The following is a 20,481-nucleotide window of genomic DNA, read 5'->3' on the forward strand; positions in this document are numbered from 1 at the left end:
AATGTTCGAAGTTGAAGTAAAACTTGCGCGTACGAATGCAGTGATCACAAAACTCAGAACCAAACGATGAACATATCTCAAACAAAACATTCTAACGACAAATTTTAAGATTTTATTGAATGTTTCACAAAATATGCATCCACATAACAAACAGTTCAGTTAAATAAAAATTGTTACATTTATTGGCGGCATAGCACAACAGAGCTTGTAATAAGGTCGGGGACCAGCTACAAAATAAGTAATCAGAATTATGATTGATTTGTGGTGGAATCAATGTGTATTGCAAATTTATGACACTATTTGTTCATTTTCAAGAATAAAATATTTGTTCTCGTCAGCTGCGTTGTGGTTTTCATTTGTGGCTGATGTGGTAACTTCAACCTGATTTTCGCTGTTGTTCAGTGGCTGGTCGTTGAGGTAGTAAGTAGGTTGTTGTTTGTTGTACACGCCAGCAGCTGTCGGTGGCTTCTTGGTTGAGTACTTCCTCATGCAGACTGCTCCAATGCAAATTATCAACGAACAAAATACTACACCGACTCCGCTTATTAAGACCATCATCAGAACTTCAAAGAAAAAACATAATTTTGTAAAGTTTTGAAATTTTGAAAAAAATATTCATGATGTATTTTACTAACTTTGGGACTCTATATCAGAATCTTCACTGAATTCTTTAGCGGACGAAACGGCATCAGGCAGTTGCGTTTCTGAACGATTGTTGAACGTATAGCGAGTGAAATTGTTTAATATTTGAAGTTGAAGAAACCTGAGGAGCAGTTCCCAATGACGCCAGACCAGACGCGGTCCAAGCAGCGTAGGTACCATTTCTGTTTGGTCATGAAACATCCGATGATCATCTCATCTCCACTGCGTTGCATCCACGTGTCTTCCGGCTGAATTATGTCCCTGCATCCTACGGCTGTCAGTTCATTCATCGAATGTTTTCAGCTGGAAGAATTCTTTAAAAAGTTGCAAGTTTAATAACTGACCTTCAACTTTTATTAGGAGCATGTTGCTTTTGATGGCCTTATGGACCAAGCTGACGTAAATCAGATCGGAACTGGAGACAAATTCCTGTTTGACAAGGGAATCTTTGTCCCTAGCAAATCCATTGCTACAAATGTTCATGTAATCCTTGTTGAGGTATTTAATCGTGCCCAGGACTCTATCGCACATCACTTCTTCTTCCTCCTCCTCACCCTCCTGCTTCTTCTTCTCGAGTTGATGGAGCAACTGGAGAGTCATTTTGATGTTCTGACCTCTGGGGGCTTCAATGCTGAATGACTTGCCGGCCGATGCACACCTGCTCCTGCTGGATATCTCAGACGCCTCCACGTACTTCACCTCGTTCGTCGCCGACATCTCGCAACCGTCGTCCAGCTGAACAACTGCATTTAAAGAGAGTTTTTATATTAAAAAATTGTCATATGAACATCATCATGTAACATTTAATATTAATAAATTGACAAATTTTTCAATTTCTGAACTATCAGAATAGACGGATCCAACCTTTCAAACACGAATACGTAACGTTCAGATGCAACTTCAGTCCGGGCCCACAGACGTCCCCCACTATCTTTTCCAACTCTGTTATTTTTATGTCACAACCACTTTTCATGTTACATTTTTCTCCCAGAGGGAAGCTCACATCTTTGAAACAACCAAAAAATTTCGGGTTATTTTTTATTCCATAAGCTTCCAACTCAGCCTCCGTTAAACATCTTCCAATGTTCATCCGTCCGTAATGAGCTTTCCTAATGAACATCACTTCTCCGCTCTCACAGTGTGGTTTAAAAATTTCGCCGATGCAATGTTCTTCATTTCGTTCGGATGCTTCATTTCAAAATCAGAATTTAACATAAATCACATGACTTTTTAGATTTCTAGGTATAATTTTTGAAATTTAACCTGCGATATCTTTTGCCACAATTACTCGAACGATGATTATCAAGGCCAAAATCATTTTTTAGTTCCACTCGTTCCACACAGAACTTTATTAAAAATATAAAATCACCTACATAAGAATTTTCACTTTTGAACATCGTTTTACCTCCCAAGTTATACAAATATCTAAGCACTCAGGGATCGTCTACAAATTATAGAAACTTGTTTGCAGTCAGTTTAATTTTTTGAAAAGAGCTTTTCAATCGAATTCTTGGTCTGGAAATCCACTTTTTTTATTTAATTGTTATTTGATCGTTGTAACATTTGGCATTTCAAACTATATATTTTTTTACATATAACTCATATACTAGACACAATTTCAATACAAGCAACATCGAAATGTTAAAAAAATTTTGCTATTATGAAAAAATTCCTACTTTTCAAGCAGGAGTATGCGATGTTCAAATGAAGTTTTAGTCCAGGGCCACAAACACCTTCAGCTAAATTTTCTAATTCGCTAATTCTCACATCACAACTATTTTTCATTGAACATTCCTTATTCATGAGCTCTTTAACATCTTTGTAACACCCGAAAAATTTGGGATTGTTCTTATTTGATCCGTAGGCATCCAGTTCAGTTTCGGTCAGACACCTACCCACATTCATTCTGCCGTATTGAGCCTTCTGAATCAATAAAACCTCACCAGGGCCGCATGTTGGCCTAAAAAACTCCTTGTTGCAGTATTCCTCATTCCGAGTTTGTACTTTATTACATGAAACATTATTGTCCAGCTGCCAGACATTGACAACCATCTGAAAAGCTATCAGCAAATATCTGTTCATCGTTTAAACTTTAATTATTCTAGTTATGTGGTTTCCACCCAATAAATTGAAAGAAATTTTGCTGCGGTTCTAGTTTTTATAAAAGACATGCAATAGTAAACGCTTGCAAAACATCAAATCGAAAAATGGTAAACAGTCAATTTTATATGGCACTCGTTCGGGGATCATCTAAAATTTAAAAAATCAAATTTTTTTCAATCTCATCCTACACATGACTGCAAGAATCAAACATGTTTTTGATAAACTCAACATAACTATTATTTATTTTCAACAAAAAATGTTTGTTCTTATAAACTGTGTTGTTGTCATTAGGGGCTGTGGTAGTAGCTTTAGTAGTCTCAACTATGTTGTCGTTGCTGAATGGTTGTTTGGCTAGTTGCTAGTGTAGTAGTTGGTGTTGGGATTTTTGATGGAATACTTGTTCATAATCCAACTCAGTTAACCATTAACTCTGTTTATTAGGACCATCAAAATTATTAGATTATCTGAAATAATATTGGATTTTATATATTTTTAAATAAATTAGCAAGTGAATGGTTGTTAGCTCCCAGTTCTTCATCATTTTCATGGCTCGCCTGGCTCTGCAATTCAACAACTCCATCGCCCTCTGAAGATTAATTTTTATTTTTGAAATTTTTTTTTAGACTCGAAATATGACACATAATAAAAAATAGACAAGAATAAATAATAATAATAATAATAATAATTATTATTATTATTATGATATCACTATCAGTACCTAAAGGGCCACCTCATTAACAAATCATTCATAATTAGTTATTTCCTATTGTAAGAGGCAAAATATAACCTCTCAAATTAATTACCCTATGGCAAATTTTTATAAGTTTTTCTAATTAGCACATTAGTGTACCTGCTTTCTCTCTCTCTTTCTCACTCTCTTACTCTTTCTTTCTTTCTCTCCATCTCTATTTGTTTCGCTCCTTCTCTCTCTATGTCTTCATCTCTCTATTTCGGTTTGTATTTCACATTTTTCTTTTCTACCTCACCCTTTCTTTCTCTATCTCTCTATTATTTTTATTATTAGTATTATTCGTCTTCATCTTCATCATCATCAACCTCAACATCGTCACCACCATCATCATTAGTTTTCGATTGGTTGTAATGAAGCTAGCCAGAGCTTATTCTAATACCTCTCTATAGCTTATAGGGACCAACTAATTGAACAATTAACTTAACTGATAACATTTGTATATGTAACTATTTCATGTTATATTACGTCTGTGTGTGTGTGTGCGTGTGTGTGCGCGTGTGGTGTGTGTGTGTGTATTAACTTCCTTATATTAGCGTGTAAATTTACACGTATTAAAAACAGTATGAAAATAAAATTTACCTAGGTATAAAAAATGTACTATAAAATTTAGAAACAATGCTATCTGTGCTGCTGTCATGATGTTGATGCTATTATTATTGATGTCATTTAGTGTCACTGTTAATGTCACAGAAGCTGGTAACGGTTAGAAACACACACACACACACACACAAACACAAACACACACACACAAACACACACACAAACACATCTACAGAATATTATTTAACATACATCATTTTTATTGCTCGCAAATAGTTATATACTAAAGACTAGAACTACTGATGTGTTTACTTCCATCATCAAAACGATAATATTTTCAAATAAAAATTTACTGAATTGTAAATTTAAAAAAATAAACTCCCAGATCTTTTCAAAGGGGATATTTGTAGCGGCGACAGATTATTACCGACATGCGGTGACAACAACGACAACATACTACTGCTACAAAAAGCCAACCTGGGTCAGAAATTTTTTTGATTTCTTGAATACAAACGCACGCACACACACACACACACACGCACACACACACACACCTTTATTTTTTAAAATTTACTCATTCCAGGTCTCATTACTAAGACTAGTCAGTGCTTCGAGAGTTCCACACAAAATTTTCCAACAAGAATCCGACCTCCAGACGTCTGTGCCACAGACATCTTGGATAAGTTATACAAACACGTATCTACTAGTAGATACGAGCAGATGGTTGTGGGCAGACAGATGCTGGCAAATTTGACTTCCAATTGTGACGACAAAATTGACGAGTACCTAGAGCTCGAGTATGATTGCGTGAAGGGTAAGGATTTGGAGGCTGCGTATGTGTGTGCGTGTTTCTATATTTTTTTTTCGGTAGGTTTTATATAAACTATATTTAGGATTTAGAGGATTGAAATGTTGTATTTCTAGCTTGTCCATGTTTGTTTTGGATTGAGTTTTGTATGTCAGATGTACAGTTTTTTTAATTTCTGTCGGAATTTTTAAAAATTATTTGATAAAACATCGTCTGAGAACGATAATTAATTCTACTTCATTGTAAAACGTTTTAAAAACATTTATTTTCCTTTAAATATCAACACATCCACACACACAAACACACACGCACGAACACACGCACACACAAATTTCAAGCAAACCAACCGACACCCAACCACTTTTCAGAATTACCCTTGACATCGTGTGATAGAGTTCTAGATCTCTCCTCAGAGCGAAGAACACTAATCAACTTAACAAAGCTGTACGACAGCTTCGACCTGGACTGTATCAGAGAGTCGTCCACGATCGATTTAAAGCTCCCAAACGACACGTTGCTTCATTTGAAGGCGAAACTCTGGAACTATGAGGATTTGAGAAATTCAAAACATTTAAAACTACAAATAGTTGACGAATTTAAGAATGACAAGAATGATTTTGACGTAGCCAGCAGGACTGTGAAGCTATTCGATCGAACCACAAATGGTATAAAAATTATCATTGCAGATGATGGAATTCCCGAATTCCAGTTGATCGAGTTCAACGGTTTGATTCTACAGTTCATTTCGTTAGTTGATGCAATAAAAAAATTTTTTTTTTTTTTAAATTAGTCCTAGGCTGCCTAGACCTGAGACCACCGAAACTTGGCACTGTTAACGCCATAGACAAGCAAAAAAGCAAAGTCATCATTTCGTGTTCTAGCGACCTTTACGATAACAACACCATTCTGTATGCAAATGGTCAGATGAAGTTCGAACATTTGATGGAAAGAAATTTGAGAGGGTGGTTGTTGGAGTGTGACGAAAAAAGTGGAGTCTGGATTGGTTCTTTTGGCAACTGCACGAATAGAGAAGGTAATAGGATGCAAAAATTTAGACACACACATACAAACACATGTACACACTTGTATGCAGTATACACATTATTTATTCATTCATTCTTTCGTTCATTCATTTATTCATCCATTTTTTGTTTCATTCATTCATCATTCATTTATCAATTCACTCATTTATAGTTTTTTAAAATCCAATTTACAGAAAGGGTTTCATCAGCACGGCACAGTCAGGGTTACAAATAATTAATCAATCTAAAAAATGAAATAAACTATATTTTTATTTTTTTTTACAAATAAATTTAATTAATGTGTATATATAATTATATAAATGATTTTCGGTTAATATATATATATATATATATATATATATATATATATATATATATTAAATTATATATGTGTTAAATACTGTCATGCTAACAGTTATGACAACTTGCATCGTCATCAGCGTCATCATCATCGTCGTCCTGGCACTCTGCTGTGTCATGTTCAACTACATTAAAAGGTTTCTAGCGCTATTTTTAGATTAGAATTTGTAATTATTTTTGTAGTATTAATAAATCGTATAAATAATAATAATAATCGTAATTAATTATAATAATAATTTTGAATAATGGACCTGAATGATTCAACAAATCTGATTTCAAATAATTAGAACATGATCCACATTTATATAAAAAAAATTAATTCGTAACAAAAATGGTTTCTTCTAATTTTTTGTAACATTTTTTTTGCATCACGACCAGAAAACATCTCCAACGTTCCCGAGAGAGTCAGGCCAAAGAGGCAGCAGATGAAATTTATGATTCCTACGGCGAGTTCTGTTTCCAACATCCTCCCAGGATTTTCGAAGATCGGGAACTGGATCCCAGCGAGATTGAACGACCTCCTATACCGACACAAGTTGATCCTGTCGAGCCAGTTCAGCGAACTGCCACACAAGCGCAATATCAATCGACAAACTTTCTCGTAAAAAATATAAACTCGCAGCCGTTGGAAGTAAATTTAACAAATCCTCTTCCGAAACCGAAGTCGTTGAATGATTTGTTGGAGCCACTGGGTGACTGCTCACAATATTCAGGTGTGGTTCGTCATGACTGTGGCTGTGTGACGCTACAGAAGGGGCACCAGCATCCACATCAGCATCCACACCAACATCCACACCAGCATCCACCCCAACATCAGCACCCACATCCCGATCCTCCTCTTCATGCCCATCCTCAAACTTACTCCCACCCGTTGTCTCCTATAAACTTCACCTACCAAGATTCACCGATCCCTCCAACTGGCTACCATCATCCTCAACCGGAATTTTTCTCCAAGACCCTTCAAAACCCTCGAAAGCACAGCACCCCATCGAAAACTCACAAGCAAATTAGTATGAACAACGTTGAATCGTACGGACTCAGTCCCATTCCAGGACCAAATCATTTCAATTTTATGACCATTCAAGCAAATCGCTTCCAAAAACCGATGCTTCAAAATATCAATTTTTATCCGGAACACTTTGAAGGAACCCCACCTGTAGTAAACTACCCACTACAGAGTCTGCCATTCTCGCCATCACATCACCATCATCATCCTCTTCCTCACCATCATGGCGCCTACTTTCTTCCTTATCATCACCCACAACGAATGCAGTTCAGCCATCAGCATTCTCGCTCCAAGGCAGCACACGGTTCCACGAATATCGATTCGAGATCGGTCGGTTTGTATTCGACGGATAATATGATAAAGGAACACGAGACAGAGAGCAGTTTGGAAAATGGTAACGCCGAACCGGGAGCTGAGGTGGTTCACTCGTTCTCCAACGAAGCTTGCACCTCCGAATGATGTTCATCGTTTAAGAATTTGAGATCGCTATCAAGTCTCGAAACGTCTATTCACATTTTGATGAACGTCTGGAGATTTTGTTCCCAGATGAAATTATTAAAAATTAATTTAATTTTTTATTGAAAGATACGTTATTAATTAAGTGTCAAAAAATTTGTGTCACATTCTTAAGAATTTTATTGAAACATTTGTTTTGTTTGTTTAGAAGAAGCTTCAAATAAATTTTCTACTTTTGTAAACGGCCCCTTGAATATCATCTATCTGCCCTTATGCACATTCCTTTATTTGCCTTTAAATACATACATGTTTGCAGCAATTTTTATTTGAATTTGTAGACATTTTATCTATTTCTTCAAACAATTTTACGAATTTTAACATTTGAAAATGATCTTTCTCTTAACTCTGCTAACATTATGTCTCACATTTGCACTACCAACGTTGTTGTCACAGGCCAAATCGACAAGTTAAGATTTAAATTCGTTCCTCTCATTTCAATATTTTATCATTCATTTTAAAAATTTCAAAGTTTTTTACTTGAGATATAATAGAACAAAATGTTAACAATAAATTTTTTATCTCCAAAAGTCGTAACTGAGGAGGTGTGCCAGTTTGACGAGTTCTTAGCTCACTGCTCGAACGGACAGAAAATATTCATCAGGAACGCTACCTACGGACGAATGAAAATAAATAAATGCATTACAAAAGAAGAAATAGAAGCATTCGGAAGGTTAGGGAGCGATCCCAAATATCTGGGATGCCATTGGGATGCATCCACCTTACTTAGAGAGCAGTGTTTACTGAAAGATAATTGCAGGTTGAAGATTTCTGAAATAAAATTGACGACTGGCTGTTCTCCAGGGCTTAATAATTACTTGGAAGTAAATTATGAATGTTTGGAAGGTAAACTGTGTTTTTTAATTTAAATTTATAAAAGATTTTCCAAATATAATTTAATTTTTTAACAATTTTTCTCATTAAGTTGCGGATAGCAGCAACCCAACGTGTTATGTCACAGCAAAGCAAGAGCCAAGTTACTTAGTTGTAACTGGTGACACTCAAAATAAGAATCTTGTTCATTTTCAGAGTAAAGTTTGCGGAACTTCGTCAAGACCGTGGATAATTGAGGCTTTGAACGGACAAAAAATTGTCATCACACAGTCTAAAATTAATTCAGGTTTGAAACAACCTTCAGAACTTAATAATCTCCAAGTTTCGAAAGCTGAAAATTGTAGAAATGTGTTGGGAAAAATCAAAAACCTGAAAACTAAAGAAGTGACATCAATCTGTCGAGATAGATTCTACAACGACCCTGATGAAGTAACTCTCACTGATTCCTACCATGCAATTCTCGAACTTACCACATCCCAATCGAAATCACCAGAGCTCTCATCCAGTCACGCCGAACTTGATTTGATAAAAATCCAAGGTTAATCTTTTTTACAAGGAATAAAATTTTTCAAACATTTAACCAAACTAAAAAAAACTGTTTTATCCAATTCTTAAACACATTACAAAACAAAAAATAAACAAACCTACAATTTTTTCCAGTTCTCAAAACAGATTTCACTACAAAAATTAACGAACTTAAAAAATGTTCCCAAATCCCCACAAAAGCTGATGGATGTAGGGACATAATTCAGCCGGAAGACACTTGGATGCAACGCAATGGAGATGAGATGATCATCGGATGTTTCATGACCAAACAGAAATGGTACCTACTCTGCTTGGACCGCGTCTGGTCTGGCGTCATTGGAAACTGCTCCATATACAGTAAGAAAATACACAAAATCCTAATAACCTTTTTTTTACATTTTTTATGTTCATTCTTCAAAACACCAGACTCTAACAATCGCAGAATCCTATTTTAATATACAAATGTAAGTAAACAGCAGCCATGCTTCCTTTAATAATGAAATCGTAAAATGTTAAACATGTCAGATGTGAACAAGTTAAGAAATGCACAAGAACTAGCAGTTGATAGATCCGCAAATAATGAACAAGAGAGTAAGTTGAATAGTTTTTTTCCAAATTTTATAAAGTTATCATTGTATTATTATAATTATATTATATTATAATAATGATAAAATAAATATAATAAAAAAAAATCTTTTTTTTTATTTAATTTACAGTCTTGTTGATGGTCCTAATAAGCGGGTTTGGTATAGTGTTGTGCTTCTTAATAATTTGCATCGGAGCTGTCTGTATTAGAAAATATACAATCAAGAAACTTCCAACGACAACTTCAAATTTATACAACAAACCACAACAACCTGCTTACTATCTCAACGAGCAGCCACTCGTCAACCTCGACCACAATTTGGTTGAAGTTACTACTGCAGCTACAACTACAAATGGAAATAATAGCGCCCCTGATGAAAATAAATACTTTGTTCTCGAGAATGAATGAATGGATTTGTGAATTATTATCAACCTAATCTAGAATTTTTTTTTTCAAAATTTGAGACGACCCCTGACTTAATTCTTTTTATAATGGGAAAATTGATCGGTACGATATTTTATACTTTTACATTTTCTACACGTATCAGTGCTCGAATTTGTACCAAAAAATTTCTTTAAAAATACGTGTTGATATTGAAAAAAATTAATTAAAATCATGAATGCGTTGATTTTGATGTCAGCAGTGTTGCTTGGGTGTTTGCATGGCAAGCATGCCGCTTCAGGTAGATCCAAAAACTGTTTTCCCAAATATTACAAACTTAAATATTTAAACTTTAAAATATTATTTTAAAAAATAAATTTTTAAAACAAGTACAAACCCGGAATGAGGAATACTGCAACAAGGAGTTTTTCAGACCGACATGCGGCCCTGGAGAGGTTTTGTTGATCCAGAAGGCTCACTACGGCAGGATGAATGTGGGTAGGTGTCTGACTGAAACTGAACTGAACGCCTACGGATCTATTAGGGACAGTCCAAACTTTTTTGGTTGCTACAAAGATGTCCGAGAATTCTTCGCCAGAGAATGTTCCATGAGAAATGGTTGCGATGTGAAAATAACCGAGTTGGAAAATTTATCTGAAGGTGTTTGTGGCCCTGGATTGAAACTTCATTTGAACATAACATACTCTTGTTTGAAAAGTAAGAGCTTTTTAAGAATTATCTCTAATGTGTTGAAACGTTTTGTCATAAATAACAATCAAAATCTTATTATTCAAACCAATTTGTATATAAGATGTACAAGAGAAACGCTCGATGGACTAACTTTGAAATAAAATATAAAAAAAACTTCTTCACAAATTAGCAAATTCATCCAAAGAATAACAACATAAAAGCAGGGGCGTTTTTTGAACAAAAGTTTTTCAAATTGTTAGACGACCCCTTTGCGTGCATGTTTTAAAGCTTAGATGTGATGTTTCAGTGCGAAAATTCTCACGTAAGTGTTTTAATTCCTTTGAGTTATCAACAATTTTACAAAATCAGATCGGAGTGGAAATGTTTTTCGTGTTTATAATAGCAATCATTTCACTTGTCTTGGTAGAAGATATTGCAGGTAAAAATTAGAAAAATTATTCCAAAAGAACTGAACATAAATTGACTGAAATTAAACTCTGATTTTAAAATGAAGTGTTAGGGCTGAATGGAGAATACTGCATCGGCGAAATTTTTAAACCGCACTGTGAGAGAGGAGAAGTGATCTTCATTAGGAAAGCCCATTATGGACGGATGAACATTGGAAGGTGTTTAACGGAGGCTGAGTTGGAAGCTTATGGATCAAACAGGAACAACCCGAAATTTTTCGGTTGTTTCAAAGATGTGCACTCGTATGTAGCTGAAAAATGTAGCATGAAAAGTAACTACGACGTGACAGTAGCCGAGTTGCAAAAAAAATTTGAAGGGGTCTGCGGACCTGGCCTGAACATGCATCTCAATGTTACTTATTCGTGTCTCAAAGGTTCGATCAAAATTAACATTTTTTATCGAAACGTTACTTGGAAGAGTTGATATTTCTAATTTATTTAAAGTTTAATACACATTTTTAAAATATAAAACCCCCATTAAATGCAGTTGTTCAGCTGGACGACGATTGCGAGATGTCGGCGTCGAACGAGGTGAAGTACGTGGAGGCGTCTGAGATATCCAGCAGGAGCAGGTGTGCATCGGCCGGCAAGTCATTCAGCATAGAAGCCCCCAGAGGTCAGAACATCAAAATGACTCTCCAGTTGCTCCATCAACTCGAGAAGAAGAAGCAGGAGGGTGAGGAGGAGGAAGAAGAAGTGATGTGCGATAGAGTCCTGGGCACGATTAAATACCTCAACAAGGATTACATGAACATTTGTAGCAATGGATTTGCTAGGGACAAAGATTCCCTTGTCAAACAGGAATTTGTCTCCAGTTCCGACCTGATTTATGTTAATTTCATTCAAAAGATATCAAAGAACAACATTTTTCTGATCAAAATAGAAGGTTAGCCCAATTCATCTGGTTATAAAAATATTAATCTCAAAAAATTGAACTGACAGCCGTAGGATGCAGGGACATAATTCAGCCGGAAGACACGTGGATGCAACGCAGTGGAGATGAGATGATCATCGGATGTTTCATGACCAAACAGAAATGGTACCTACGCTGCTTGGACCGCGTCTGGTCTGGCGTCATTGGGAACTGCTCCAACTCTCTGCCCCACTCAAGTTAGAAATTTTTAAAACCCACCATTTTTCAATTCAATGATCTTAAACCACTTTTTGAATGAAGGCGAGACCTCATCAAGCAAAATGAAAGCAGGTCCACAAAGCAAATCTGACATCTCAAAGAAACAGCAACGTAAGCGTTGATTTGTTCAATTTGCATTGAGTTGGCGTAAGATTTTGAACGACGTTTGAATGATTTTCAGTCCTGGTCATCGTATCGATCTGCGGTATGGGAGTGGTGGCCTGTGTGACGATCATATGTGCGGGAATCATCTGCCTGAAAAGGTCGAAGAAACTATTTTCCCATCCATCTTTCTTGTTCATTTCATCATTAAGTTTTTCTACCAACCCACAACACAGGTGCAACATGAAGCAGAGGAAGAACCTGCCCAACTACTACAAGTCGACACCCAACAACAACAACGTCCAACAAACCATGCGTCTCCACCATCAACACCAACCTGATCTTATGAATCCAGTCTTGCAACAATACAACACAAACATGCAGTCCCTACAACAACAACAACAACAACAACAACTTCAACCTCAAATCAAATACAACAACATCAGAGAGGATGGGGATGAGGGCAGCCAACATCTGAAAGAGGAAGACGAAAGGTATCAAGTACTCGACCAACAGGAGGTCGCCAGGGAAACTTTGGTGCTTCTTTGATCATGAGATGGCGATTGATACAATGATTTGATTAATTGTTAATATTTTTGAACAATTTTTCAAAATTTTCATTATTTTTATGAGAAATCCTTTCTTCCTTTCGTTAAGTTTTAGGAATTTAATGATTTATTTATTTTATAAACGACCCCTTACGCACTTTTTATTTAAAGTTGCGATTTTTCAAGAAAATGTTTTGACAATCTGCGTCGATTAAATAATTCGATGTTTTTTGGCGTAAATTTTTTATTTCAACATGAACGAAATATATTTGGTTAATTTTGTTATTTTCATCTGTCTCTTTTTAAAGCAAAGTTTTTGCGAAAATAATCGTTTAAACGGTAAGCTTCATACCATGTATTCATTCATATGAAAAGTTAAAAAAGATTTTTTAAAATATTTTCAAAGTTGATCTTCGCGATGAGGAGCACTGCATCGGCGAATTTTTCAATCCAACTTGTCCACAAAGTGAAGTCCTCGTCATCCGAAGAGCTAACTATGGTCGGATGAATATTGGCAGGTGTCTAACAGAGAAAGCCATGGAAGCTTACGGTTCACAGAATTCAAATCCAAAATTTTTTGGATGTTTCAAAGATGTTTCAAGTTATCTGAATAAAAAATGTGCCATGAAAAACAGTTGTGAGGTGAAAATCATTGAGCTGGAAACTCTTAACGACGACGTCTGCTTCCCTGGCCTCAAGTTGCATCTGAACGTAACTTACACTTGCTTGAAAGGTTACTTTCATAAAATAAAAAACAGATTTTGCCTAAAAAACAAACTTTTTAATTGCTTATGTCTCGCATAATTAAATAATTAATTATTTCAAATTTCTCTCCAAACAAAACTTCGTTTCGATTTTTCCAAATTTTAAACGACCCCTGAGTAGTTCAGTATTCACATACTGGGCAAGTGTTCTACATATATGTATTATATATTATATCTTCAAAGAGACGCTAATAAGTTGTTTCTAAATAGAGAAATTTAGGTTTCATTTCACTATTGAGAATTTAATAAGTTTCATGATGTTGTACATACTTGTAATTATCATTCAACTGATACCAAGATGTGTTGGACGTGAAGACTTTTCAGGTAAGATATAATAAATGTTCAGTCAGAAAAATGTAAAGATAGTTAACCTAGACATTTAATTTTTAAAATAAAGCATCGGAACAAAACGAGGAATATTGTTCTGCCGAAATTTTCAGACCAACTTGTGAGAGCGGAGAAGTGATTGTCGTCAAGAAAGCTCATTACGGACGGATGAACATTGGACGATGTTTGACGGAAGCTGCATTGGAAGCCTATGGCTCCCATAGAAACAATCAAAACTTTTTCGGTTGTTACAAGGATGTAAGTTCATATCTAATTGACAAATGTAGTATGAAAAGTAGTTGTGATGTGAGGATAACCGAGTTGGAAAAGATGGCTGAAGGCGTTTGTGTACCTGGACTGAAGTTGCATCTCAATGTTACCTACCATTGTTTGAAAGGTAAATTTCAACAATTTCAGTTACTATTTTTCTGAATAGAAAATTTTTTTATTCAAGCGACGATCATTTTCAAAATTTTCCAATATCAACAGTAGATTCGTTTTATGAAAATTCTAAACGGTCCCTGAGCAATTTATTTTTCAAGTATTGAACGATGAGACTACAATTATATATATATAATAGCTCTTATAAGTGGTTTAGTGTTGGAAAACTGAGATTTTTACAAGAATTCGAGAATAAGTTTAACAATGCTTCTTATATTTTTAACAATCGTTCAACTGACATCAAAGACTGCTGGACATGAAACAATTTCAGGTGAGGTAAAAAATTCAGTCAAAATCATGAAAATATTCAAACGTAATAATTTGTTTATGAACTGAAGCTTCAGAACAAAATGAAGAGCTTTGCATCGGTGAAGTATTTAAACCAACTTGTGAGAACGGAGAAGTAATTGTTGTTAAGAGAGCTCAATACGGGCGAATGAACATTGGAAGATGTTTGACGGAGACTGAGTTGGAAGCCTATGGGTCGCAGAGGAACAATCCACAATTTTACGGTTGTTCCAAAGACGTAAGTTCATATATAATGGAAAAATGTAGTATGAAAAAGAGTTGTGAAGTGAGGATTGTAGAGTTGCAGAAAGTAGTTGAACGAGTTTGCGGTCCAGGACTTGAATTGCATTTAAATGTAACGTATTCATGTCTGAAAGGTTAGATTAAAAATTTGTTTTTAAAATAATTTAATTTTTGTAGATTCAAACTACAAAACTTTCAACATCTATCAAACTTTCAACATCCATCAAACCCCTATTAAATGCAGTTGTTCAGCTGGACGACGGTTGCGAGATGTCGGCGACGAACGAGGTGAAGTACGTGGAGGCGTCTGAGATATCCAGCAGGAGCAGGTGTGCATCGGCCGGCAAGTCATTCAGCATTGAAGCCCCCAGAGGTCAGAACATCAAAATGACTCTCCAGTTGCTCCATCAACTCGAGAAGAAGAAGCAGGAAGGTGAGGAGGAGGAAGAAGAAGTGATGTGCGATAGAGTCCTGGGCACGATTAAATACCTCAACAAGGATTACATGAACATTTGTAGCAATGGATTTGCTAGGGACAAAGATTCCCTTGTCAAACAGGAATTTGTCTCCAGTTCCGATCTGATTTACGTCAGCTTGGTCCATAAGGCCATCAAAAGCAACATGCTCCTAATAAAAGTTGAAGGTCAGTTATTAAACTTACAACTTTTTAAAGAATTCTTCCAGCTGAAAACATTCGATGAATGAACTGACAGCCGTAGGATGCAGGGACATAATTCAGCCGGAAGACACGTGGATGCAACGCAGTGGAGATGAGATGATCATCGGATGTTTCATGACCAAACAGAAATGGTACCTACGCTGCTTGGACCGCGTCTGGTCTGGCGTCATTGGGAACTGCTCCTCAGGTTTCTTCAACTTCAAATATTAAACAATTTCACTCGCTATACGTTCAACAATCGTTCAGAAACGCAACTGCCTGATGCCGTTTCGTCCGCTAAAGAATTCAGTGAAGATTCTGATATAGAGTCCCAAAGTTAGTAAAATACATCATGAATATTTTTTTCAAAATTTCCAAAACTTACCAAATTAATTTTTTTCTTTGAAGTTCCTGATGAGGGCTTTAATAGGCGAGTCGGGTGAGTATTTTGTTCGTTTGATAATTTGCATGGAGCCAGCTGCCTGAAAAAGTACTCAAACCAGAAAGCTACGACCACTGCTTGCGTCCTCCAACAAACAACAACCTACTTACTCCTCAACCACCCAGCCATGAACAAAAATCTGGTTGGAGGTGACTAAACGACATTCAAACTCAAACAACAACAACAACCGGCCGGTGAAAATAAATTCTTCGTTGCTTAAAATGGATCAAATTAAGAATTATAATTCTTCCCAACATTATACTTCCATAATTCCTAACCACACATTTATCATTCATTGTTCTCATTTTGTAGTATAGGTGTTGGTAAAAAATCGTCAGATCGTAATTAATCGATTATTATCGTGTTTAACCGATTTTAATCGTCGTAACGAACGAACTCATCTGCGTTTGAACTTGAGCATCATTGGACGGTCTGGGGTCAGGACGGTCATAAGAATCGGCTGAACCTCACCTTTTTCGGCGCATTCGACTTTGAAGTTTCTTATAAGCTTTTGGGAAATTTTTTATCAAAATTGTTTAATAATTATTTTTATTTTAATATAATCGACTGATAATAGACTATTAATTCATAATTAATAATAAATAATGACCTTTGACACCATGGTGTATATTTCCATCTCTGCTAGTCGTCTGCCTGTTATTAATCCAGCCACAGACCATAAAGAAATATTCAATGACATTTCAATTTTTCAATATAAAATAACTTTAATTCTGAGAATCATACAAGTGCTTCTGGCTAGTTTCATCAAATTCTAGCACATAAACCGTCCATAGTATGAAATATTCTCAAACAATTCATCGAAACACACAAACTGACCAATGCACATTCTCGGCCCGTGCCCAAACGGAAGATGAGATAATGCAGTGGCCAAGTGGCTAACCTCGTGGGATTTTCTCAACCATCTGTCCGGATTAAACTTCTCAGGGTGGGGGAATAACCTCTCATCCCTACCAATTGTCCATAGGTTGGCTTGGACGTGAGTCTACGTTTTAAAATACTTTTTGTTAAGGTTAGTTAGGCGATTGAAAATTTTTTCACCAAACAATGCTTGAAAGCGTGTGTAAATTTTCAGCTTGTGAATTTCATTTGTTTCACTTTCCCGATATTTTTGGCGAGATTGTATTTCTATTTTACAGAGGTTATGCAGATGTTTGTGAGTTGCGTTTGTTAAATGATAGTTATTTTAGTTTGGTAGTTTCTATAAAATAGATTAAACATTAAAACACCTAGATAAACCGATTGATAATTAAGAAATAGTGAATAAATTTGATACAACATACGCCTTTAGGAATTCTAAATCCTTTTAATTCGATCTCACTTGCCAGTTTTCTGCTGGTAGCAAACGTGATGGGGTAGAATCTGCACATGAAATACGATGTAAAACTTGAACAATGTAACTGCTTAACAAAGTTGCCCGCCAAATTTAACACGGGCTTGTGGCGCAATGGATAACGCGTCTGACTACGGATCAGAAGATTCCAGGTTCGAATCCTGGCAAGCTCGAAGTATTTTTGCCCCGTAACACATATATATATATATATATATATATGTTACGGGGCAAAAATACTTATATATATATATATATTAAATTAAATATACATATATTATATTCATTAACACGTATATATTAACACGTGGTAACATATATATATATATATATATATATATATATATATATATATATATGTTACCACATATATATATATGTATGTTACCATGCGACGGTTCTATTTTGCAACATTCATTAACACGTTTAACCATTTGTTTTATTTGATAAATGCACACTTTTCTACAATTTCAAGATAACTTTTTCATATTTAGCATCACCAAATCGGCCATATATACTTCAAAACCTCAGAGTTTCTTTCAGACAGGCTCTGACATAGTCCATCTTTCGTATAACCTCACGGGTCACTGGCGAATCTTTGTTCGGCAAGTACTGAAGAACCTCTTCAAATAGTTTCTCTTGTACTTCAGGGTTCCTAGCCAGGCAGTACAGCATCCAAGTGAAACTATTTGAGGTCTAGGTGGTGTCAGGTTTTAGGTAATGTATGTGTGTGGTTTTTTTTATCTGGTTTTTGAATAAATCGATGGTGAAACTAGAATTAATTATTGTTTTTTGGATTAATAAATTAAAGAATTGTGAATAAATCTATGATTTCTATGAATTAATTAAATAATTATATATAAAAAATGAATAAATTTTTGGGCCGTACAGTTTCAATGGCCCCGATCATGACGTCGATACTGGTGAGGTTCACGGAGCTGGCACTCATGGATTTCTGGGAGAGGAGAAACGTTAACAGGGCGGAAGACGAAGAAGTCTTTGAGGACAGTGACATCAAAGGATTTACCGCCAACTGCCTTTGCCTCTTTTTGGAGAATAAATTATACTAATTAACTGAGCTAATTAATAAATTACGCAATTAACTGAGCCAACAGATAAGTTATCAAATAATTAAACGAAATTTATAGATAATTATTTGATGAGATAACTCTTCAATTGAATGAAATACTTAAACAATTTCAAGGGCACCTCTTCGATCAGAGTCATCCCGGCTTCCATAATTTTATAACAATGATCCTCAAATCTTTTCCAGTTGCGAGTGCTTATGTACTTGTAGATGGGCGGTCCGTACATGAGTCCTTGCATCTCTCGGAACATTCCGGACAAGTGAGTGATGAACATGTCGGCAAATGGCGGTATCGGTTCGTTCAAACAACCGATTCTTGCCTCGAATAAATACGTACCGACAGCTGTCGATGAATCATTCGATCGAACAATCAACCAGCCAATCAATCAACAAACTAATCAATCAATCAACCAAGAACCAATATAATCTTACTCACCCTCCAAGGCCCATGTGAACAAATTGCGCTCCAAATTTTTAAACAGCCCATCTCTATCCAGTAACTTCTCATCCATCCTTTTCAAAAAATCCATCGTGACGTCATTTATCGGTCCCACGTGATCCAGAATTTCGGAGAGAGCCATAATTTTGGGGCCGAGGATCTGACGCTTTTCCAGCCACTGCAAGCCCTGGCTAGTTGTGGAGACGAATGATAAACGGATGAATGAATGGAAGAATAAGGATGGATAGATAAATTGATAGCTGAATGGATGGATATTAAACGAATGACTGAATAAATACCTAATGAATTGCATGGTAAGATGAATTAACGAACTGAAAATTCATCCATACTCTATACGGCGAGCACCAAAAACAACAGCAACACTTGAAAAGATGACACAGTAATAACGATCCTTCACTAACCTGTTAACGATACCGATATCGAAATTGTTACGTTCTCGGAAATACTTGAACGGTTCCAACTCGATTCTATTCGGCATCTTCCCGTCGGCTCTTATCACTTTCAAGTATTCTTCCATGTCACTCACTATTACACTGGTCAGGTTACCTTATGTATGTGTGAATGTACAGTGATGTGTACAGTACATGTATGTGTGTGTTTGTATACTACCTATAGTTTCCTTGTACACGGAGCCGTACTGCTTCGCCCTCATGTCCATGACCTGTCAGGAAATAGGAAAATTACTACTCTAACAGGAAAATGAGAAAAAACTTAGACAACCAAATCCCAAAAGTAACCAAATCTCAAGAGCAACCAAATCACACCTTAAACATTTTCCGGAACGACAATCCTCCAGGTCTGACATAGGACAACAGAGTCCCGAATAACGGCAATCCCTTTGGCCCCGGAAGACTCTCAAAGGATTTTAGCTCCGCCAGTTTGTTTTCCGTCAGCACGTTAGCGTTACTCACGAGAAGGTCAGTGTTGTCGAAAGCAGCGGCAGACGTTGATACGCAATTTACTTTAAGAATATTATTACCAATCCTGTCATAATTATTAAAATTATGAATTTTATTCCTGGAAATTATTTGTATAATATATTTTCGCATCATTGTCGTTATTGAGGATAACAATGGTTTTCCGTCGTCAAACGAATAATAGGTGTTGGAAAAACGCGGGAACAAATGCTTATATAAGTTTTTCGCGCCAAAAATTATAAATAACCATCATTATCATCATCATTTTTGTTATTATTGTTATTTCTCTACTACTACTACTACAACTATTATCATTACCACTACTGATGCAATTATTATTATTATTAATTACAATGAATAGATTCTAGGAAACAAACAAAATTTAATTAAATCCTTAATCCTTAAAGATAATCTTTGGATCTATAAATATTTATATATATATATAATCTTTGATGCAATTTCCGGTCGGTCAGGGCGGGGCTTAAAATGACCATAA

The 20,481-nt window shown here is 35.8% G+C and overlaps 5 protein-coding genes across 5 annotated transcripts; 3 read left to right on the top strand and 2 right to left on the bottom strand.

The window, feature by feature from the left end:
- Positions 1–99: 99 nt before the first annotated feature.
- HELRODRAFT_189100 (hypothetical protein) lies at positions 100–2,825 on the bottom strand. The gene is made up of 6 exons (XM_009027081.1): positions 2,319–2,825; positions 1,507–1,812; positions 987–1,385; positions 764–916; positions 636–704; positions 100–563 (listed from the first exon to the last, which is right to left on the bottom strand). Exons 1-6 carry the CDS (start codon positions 2,722–2,724, stop codon positions 289–291), a joined length of 1,608 nt encoding a protein of 535 aa, XP_009025329.1. The 5' UTR covers positions 2,725–2,825; the 3' UTR covers positions 100–288.
- Positions 2,826–6,283: 3,458 nt separating this feature from the next.
- Positions 6,284–7,691, top strand: HELRODRAFT_163111 (hypothetical protein; the record flags this gene model as incomplete). The annotated part of the gene is made up of 2 exons (XM_009027082.1): positions 6,284–6,363; positions 6,605–7,691. 2 exons carry the CDS (start codon positions 6,284–6,286, stop codon positions 7,689–7,691), a joined length of 1,167 nt encoding a protein of 388 aa, XP_009025330.1.
- Positions 7,692–8,245: 554 nt separating this feature from the next.
- On the top strand, positions 8,246–13,011 carry HELRODRAFT_163112 (hypothetical protein; the record flags this gene model as incomplete). The annotated part of the gene is made up of 13 exons (XM_009027083.1): positions 8,246–8,591; positions 8,671–9,117; positions 9,240–9,461; positions 9,630–9,695; positions 9,821–10,017; positions 10,479–10,733; positions 11,131–11,200; positions 11,276–11,602; positions 11,716–12,114; positions 12,171–12,338; positions 12,403–12,471; positions 12,542–12,623; positions 12,699–13,011. The coding sequence occupies 13 exons, from the start codon at positions 8,246–8,248 to the stop codon at positions 13,009–13,011; spliced, it is 2,961 nt and encodes a 986-aa protein (XP_009025331.1).
- A 253-nt stretch (positions 13,012–13,264) lies between these two features.
- HELRODRAFT_163113 (hypothetical protein) lies at positions 13,265–16,330 on the top strand (the record flags this gene model as incomplete). Its single annotated transcript, XM_009027084.1, has 8 exons — positions 13,265–13,349; positions 13,417–13,743; positions 14,172–14,498; positions 14,881–15,068; positions 15,251–15,716; positions 15,787–15,939; positions 15,999–16,067; positions 16,299–16,330. The coding sequence occupies 8 exons, from the start codon at positions 13,265–13,267 to the stop codon at positions 16,328–16,330; spliced, it is 1,647 nt and encodes a 548-aa protein (XP_009025332.1).
- A 240-nt stretch (positions 16,331–16,570) lies between these two features.
- Positions 16,571–20,117, bottom strand: HELRODRAFT_67702 (hypothetical protein; the record flags this gene model as incomplete). Its single annotated transcript, XM_009026878.1, has 11 exons — positions 16,571–16,681; positions 16,784–16,823; positions 17,007–17,176; positions 17,475–17,553; positions 18,048–18,217; positions 18,411–18,518; positions 18,731–18,951; positions 19,045–19,238; positions 19,470–19,614; positions 19,675–19,729; positions 19,833–20,117. The coding sequence occupies 11 exons, from the start codon at positions 20,115–20,117 to the stop codon at positions 16,571–16,573; spliced, it is 1,578 nt and encodes a 525-aa protein (XP_009025126.1).
- Between the last annotated feature and the right edge of the window lie 364 nt (positions 20,118–20,481).

The sequence above is a fragment of the Helobdella robusta genome (assembly GCF_000326865.2).
Source record: "Helobdella robusta unplaced genomic scaffold HELROscaffold_5, whole genome shotgun sequence".
NCBI lineage: Eukaryota > Metazoa > Annelida > Clitellata > Rhynchobdellida > Glossiphoniidae > Helobdella > Helobdella robusta.

Bases quoted from the DNA above. Each gene is read 5' to 3' on its own strand.
- HELRODRAFT_189100 (XM_009027081.1), bottom strand. From the start codon at position 2,724: ATGAACAGATATTTGCTGATAGCTTTTCAGATGGTTGTCAATGTCTGG. The intron at 705-763 runs GTTTCTTCAACT...ACAATCGTTCAG, and splicing joins CATTGGGAACTGCTCCTCAG to AAACGCAACTGCCTGATGCC. The intron at 564-635 runs GTTAGTAAAATA...TTTTCTTTGAAG, and splicing joins TTCTGATATAGAGTCCCAAA to TTCTGATGATGGTCTTAATA.